Source organism: Triticum dicoccoides, chromosome 2A, assembly GCF_002162155.2.
Source record: "Triticum dicoccoides isolate Atlit2015 ecotype Zavitan chromosome 2A, WEW_v2.0, whole genome shotgun sequence".
In the NCBI taxonomy this organism is placed as follows: Eukaryota; Viridiplantae; Streptophyta; class Magnoliopsida; order Poales; family Poaceae; genus Triticum; species Triticum dicoccoides.
In genome coordinates this window covers 622,722,839-622,728,890 of record NC_041382.1, presented here as the reverse complement: position 1 = coordinate 622,728,890, position 6,052 = coordinate 622,722,839, and the positions used below count along the sequence as shown (strand labels likewise).

Sequence of the window (6,052 nt, the reverse complement as noted above, 5' to 3'; positions counted from 1 at the left end):
CGAACGCCGACATGCATGGGTGTGCGGGAAGCGGGTCTTCGGAACCGTTCATCTTTGCGATCTTGCACCGGGAGAGGACGAATTAGGTTTTTGGGAAGCGCTCTGCGCGACTACTCAACTTCGTCATCACGGGTCGTCTTCCATCTAAGTCAGGCGGTGCTACTCATCGTCGTCAACAACAGATCGCCGCCAACATCGCCAGCAACACCGTCGCTCCTGCTGCAACTACCGAACAATACGTCAATCGTAATTTGTTCATGTCCCTCTCCGAAGTTGCTATTTTCTGGGCGATGTTGTTGTACGTGATTTGATGCTCTTCTAGTTTGCTAGATTGTTGCATGCTATTTTCTGTCTTAGTCATGAATTATTTACTGGAATTGATCATGAACTTGCCTAATATTCCAACAGCCGGATAGCGGTCGATGAGTGGAGTAATAATAGTAGATGCAGATGGATTTCAGTCTATTTGTCTCGGACGTAAAGGCTATATATTGATCATGCCATGAAGAACCATCATAACTGTGCGCTATTCTATCAATTGCTCAATAGTAATTTATTTACCTACCGTACTATGCTTACGAGAGAGATGTCGGGTCAATTCACTTTATACTTACTAAAACCCTAAAAACATTTCCTCGTTGTTTTTATTTTATTTTTATTTTATACATTTATCACTATAAGATTTAATCCTTGTAATTGGCGAGAACGAAGGAATTGACGAACCCTTTGTTGTCGTTGGGTGCAAAGGTTGGTTTGTGTGTGTGTGCACGTATCGTTTATTTTATATGGGTGACGTCTTCTATTGGTTCGATAAACATTGGTTCTTTACTCATGAAAATACTTTTAGCTACTACACTGCTTTGTCACTCTTCAGGAAATCCCAATGTCTATCATAAATAGCAATGGCCAGCTAGTTTCAGAGGTCTTGATGTGTGATAGGGAATTTATTTTGCTGAAGATACGAAAGGAACAAGACAAATTGATAGATTTACTGGCAAATTACAGAGTATACTATTACGGTGTGGCTTAACCATAGTCCTTGAGAAAATTGTGCGCCTTGACTGTAACTCTTTAAACTTCGAATAAACTCCATTTTTCCTGCAAAAAAAGACAACCTTTTGTACTCGAATTTAACTGAATTTAGCACTTCTGACCAATTCCTTAAACCTGAACAAAGAGGGAAAATAACTTAAAACCCTTAGCCCGTCATGGCCTCCGCCTCTGTTTCCCTCTCCTCCCTCGCTTCCTCCGCCGCCGCCGCCGCCGCGATCTCCTCCTCCCCCGGCTGCCCTCCTTCCAAACCCTTTCACGATCCAAAACCTCTTCACCTTTCCGTCAGACTATTCCCCCGTTTCGCCAAACCTCAGCCGCTCTCCTGCTCTGGGCCGCACGCCCCTCACGCCGCCACCGGCGACGGATCGGGTGCCGGGAACCGTGGGGACGACTCGGGAAGAAACGGAGGAAAAGATGGAGGTGGAAACGATGGCGACGGCGGCGACGACGACTACGAGGAGGCCGAGTTCGGGCCGCTGCTCGGCTTCAGCGAGGTGGCGCGCCTCGCGGCCGCCCGCGGCGTCAAGCTCCCGGCCGACATGATTGAAGCGGCCAGGGACGCCGGCATCCGGGAAGTGATTTTGCTCCGATACTTCGATTTGCAGGTATACCGAATTGCACACTTCTATTCCTGAGGCATAAATCCGGCGGTTTCCTCACCTCTTTCCATCTCCGCAGGCCGCACCGTGGCCACTCGCCGCGATGATCCGGGCCTTCTCAGTGCTCCGCAACAGAATGCTCGCCGATCCGTCGTTTCTCTTCAAAGTTGGCATCGAGGTATGTGCGATTCATCGTTGACTATTTTTGTATCAGAACTCAGAACTGATGTTTTTATATTTCAGACCTATGCTATTTTGAAGTTGGGGTTTCGGACTGAATGCAGGTTGTGATCGACTCCTGCTGTGCAACACTTGCGGAGGTGCAGAAGAGGGGGGAGGATTTTTGGGCAGAGTTTGAGTTATATGCTGCTGACATTTTGATCGGGATTGTTGTTGATATCGCCCTAGTTGGGATGTTGGCTCCATATGTTAGATTGGGAAAGGCGTCTTCGTCAACGGGGCTGTTGGGGAGGTTCAACCGAATGGCTGGAGCTTTGCCAAGCAGGTGAAATCATATTTGACTATAAGTTCCCACCACAGTGGATAGATAATATGAGAAGTAAAATAAGGTGCCCAGTTTGTAGTTTCATTTGTCATGACCATCAGATTCTATCCAAGAAATGGAACGAGATAGTGTGGATGGATTCTGTGTATTCTTCTCAATACAATTTTTTTCCCAGTCCGACATGCTTATTTTATGGCCTCTTACCTGCAGTGTTTTTGAAGCTGAAAGGCCAGGCTGCAGATTTACAGTCCAACAAAGAATTGGGACGTACTTCTATAAGGTAATGAATGAATCTTACATCAAAAGTATTCACTCTGAATGTAGCATCATTATCCAATATTCTGTTTTGAATTGCTGGAGCACCATTACGTTGTTTGAATCGGGTTGTTTTTATCCTAGGGTGTTTTGTATGGCTCAGTTGGATTTATCTGTGGTATTATCGGTCAGGGAATTTGCAATATGATAATGAATGCCAAGAGGTAATGCATGTGCCTTTTGTGCTTTTGATACATAATAATTTTTTCTCCCATTATACTATCCTTTTGTAAGGTCTTTCTGCAGGATTTCTTTGTTGTTTGTTCACTACCTCAGTATTGCCGATGAATATTATTCTCAAATTATGTTTCTCTTTTCTTTTTTTCTTTTTTTTGAGGGGGATGTTTCTCTTTTCTTGACTTGTGTGATTTTGCTTGGTTCTGTTCATTTTTCAGGAGTGTCAAAAAAACAGATGAAGATATTCCTGTTCCACCACTTATTAAAAGTGCTGCTCTTTGGGGTATGTATATTGTGTATTTTTTTTCATTTTACTACTTATTTTACTTTGACCACATGTTCAGTAATTGCAAATGTGGATTTGATGTCCACTAAAGCGATATCTAACAGCTGAGACAGATAGACATATGATATGGGAGGCGGATTTATAGCACCTTGGTCCTCCACACCCCTATACGAACATTAAATTCAAAAAAATACCGAGAAATTTGAAAAAAAATCTGAGTTTTTGGGATATCAAACCTGAGTTCCCGATCCTGGAAACAGCCTCTTACAGAATTGTAGGAAAAGGCTGCATACAATAGACCCAAAGTTGTCGGACCCTTCTCGGGACCCTGCGCAAGCGGGAGCTACATGCACCAGGTTGCCTTTTCTTTTTTCTTTTTAAACCTGGGTTCCCGATCTACTCCCGTGTGAAATTTCGTGAAAAAATACTAGGAAACATATTTGTGGCAAAAAAGACTAAAAATTCCTATGTATAGAAAAAAACTGTTTGGATGGATTTTTTTTCGGCAAGTATTTCCTTCGCCACGGATACGTTTCCTGGTACTTCTTCACTAAATTTCACACGGGAGTAGATTGAGAACCCAGGTTTGATATCCCCAAATTTCAGATTTTTTTTTGATTTTTTTGGTATTTTTTACCTTTAATATTCGTATAGGGGTGTGGAGCACCCAGGAGCTCCTGTGTACTTTCCATATGATATGAGCATACTTTAATGTTTAATGTCAGTTTCGCTTAGTTTCACTAAAATTTCTTGAACATTTCTCTAACTATGTTAATTCAGACATTCTCCGACAGTTGATATATAAATTGATTTCTTTACTTGCTACTCCTGATTCATGTCATTTCTTATTATTTATGTCATTTTTTTCTGCAGTGGGCTTCCTGATTTATACCCCATACTAGTAGTAGCACATAACATTTCTATGTTCCATTCCTGAACTGACAATCAATGTTAACATGTAGGTGTATTCCTTGCTGTATCATCTAATACACGCTATCAGATCATCAATGGTCTGGAGCGAGTAGTTGAGGCATCACCAGTTGCAAAGGGTGCCCCTCTTGTTGCATTGGCTTTCACCGTTGGTGTTCGCTTTGCCAATAACATCTATGGTGGTATGCAGTTTATCGACTGGGCTCGATGGAGTGGTGTCCAGTAATGGTGAGTGATCCTGTTTTAGTTGTTCATCTTGTCATCTTCTCACCAATAGTATGTCATGGAAAATCAGTTTTGTACACCTATTCGTTGAACATCAAATGCTTCCAGGTGAGTTATCTTGCATCATTTGGAAGGATGTCTAATCATTCCATTTTTGTAAATAATTCTTGCGGACCCTAAGAAAACATCAAATTTTGCGGTATTCTTCAGGGAGGAATTCAAGCAAGAGATCCATACAAGCTTCGTTGTCAGTTTTTCCACCTTTGCTGAGAGGCAAGCTGCAGCCCTGTGGTGAAATTCGATCACTCTGGAGAAAAGAAAAGCGAAGAAGCAGATGATATTGCAAGCTTGCAAGGTCGTCAGACATGAGCTATGAACAGTATCTTTTCAATTATTTCATTTCTGTACCAAGTCAAACACTAGTGTAACGTGTCTAGCGCGTCGTTTAGTTTAATCACATGAGTAATGTGATGTGACTTGACTACCCAAAATAATGGTGTCGGAAGTAGGAAGGGTGCCTATTATATTGGGAAAAAACTGGAGAAATTTTTTTGCGGGCATCAACTTAAACCTCGCTGGCTCACTGGATAATGAAGGAAGTACATCTGCCGAAAATGGCGTGACTGATTCATCGTATGATAGTAAGGGCGTCTCCAACGGAAACCCGCAAAAAACCTCCCGCATTCGTCCGCGGATAGAGGCTAGTCTGCGGACACGTTTGCGAGAGACAGTCATCTAACCATACCCGTATACATTCGGCCTTTCGATTTTTTTCTCCTAGTCCGCACAATCAAGTAGCCGCATGTAAAGGGCACAGAAGTTCAAATAGCCACATGCAGCACAAGTCAAAATTTAAAAAAAATATATTTTACATCCCAATATTGTTGTCTCTTTTCATCGTTCATTGATGCTCAATCAGATCCTCTTTGAGCTGCTTGTGAGTTTGTTTATGCCGAATTTGTTGATGCATTTAAATAAACTCATCAAATGTGGCCGGATTCTGATTTGAAAGTTGGATAAGATCACCCATGTTCTTAAATTCAAGAGCTGCGGTGGCATCGTCACCCTCATCCTCGACGATCAAGTTGTGCATGATCACACAACATGTCATCATCTCTCACAAGGTCTCCGGATCCCATTGTTTTGTAGGTCCACGACCAACTGCAAAATGGGCCTGAAGAACTCCAAATACCCTCTCGACATCCTTTATAGTTGCTTCTTGTCTTTGGGCAAAGCGAGCCTTTTTCTGACCAACTGGGTTTGAGATGGTGCTGACAAAGGTAGCTTAATGGAGGAGCTTTTCCTTCAGTCAGCCTCGCAAACAACGACGATTATTGCAGCACATTGATTCATTGTGAGACCCAGGCATGCCAAAATAAGCGTGCCAAATTCAAAGATTTTGTGATGCAACTGCTTCAAGAGTGATGGTGGGCTTCTTGACTTGACCCTGGTATTGGCCTTGTAAAGCCTTCGGGCAGTTCTTCCATTTTCAATGCATGCAGTTAAGAGATCCAAACAAACCTGGCCACCCTTTTGCTTCTAAGAATGCCAGGAGCCACTCGGTGTCTGCCACAGTTAGTTCTCTCAGGTACTGAGGTCCGAACACCACGACCACGGTAGTTGCAAACCTGGCCATGGCATCTCCGCATGTGCTCTCACACATCCATAGGTACTCGTCCCACGAATCAGCGGGCGTGCCATATGCAAGCATCTGGAGTGCGGGCCTGCACTTCTGGTAACCAGAGAAGCCAATCGTTCCCACGGCGTCCTTCAGAATGAAGTAATCATCATAGGACCAGACGCCATGGTACAAACGATTGAAGATGGTCTTGCGCATTCAAAAAAGGCCGGCAAAAATGGTCACCGAAGAGTGCATCGGGGGCAAAGTAGTCGGCCATCAGTGTCAAATGCCCGCGCGCCCTGTTGCGGTTGAGCATGCGATGACCCTTGACCGAGCCTTTG

General features: G+C 43.6%; 1 protein-coding gene across 1 annotated transcript; it reads left to right on the top strand.

The window, feature by feature from the left end:
• Positions 1-1,197: 1,197 nt before the first annotated feature.
• LOC119355820 (protein RETICULATA-RELATED 1, chloroplastic-like) lies at positions 1,198-4,658 on the top strand. Its single transcript, XM_037622702.1, has 8 exons — positions 1,198-1,658; positions 1,732-1,830; positions 1,937-2,157; positions 2,368-2,437; positions 2,557-2,636; positions 2,868-2,932; positions 3,898-4,093; positions 4,301-4,658. Exons 1-7 carry the CDS (start codon positions 1,209-1,211, stop codon positions 4,089-4,091), a joined length of 1,179 nt encoding a protein of 392 aa, XP_037478599.1. The 5' UTR covers positions 1,198-1,208; the 3' UTR covers positions 4,092-4,093; positions 4,301-4,658.
• Positions 4,659-6,052: the final 1,394 nt, after the last annotated feature.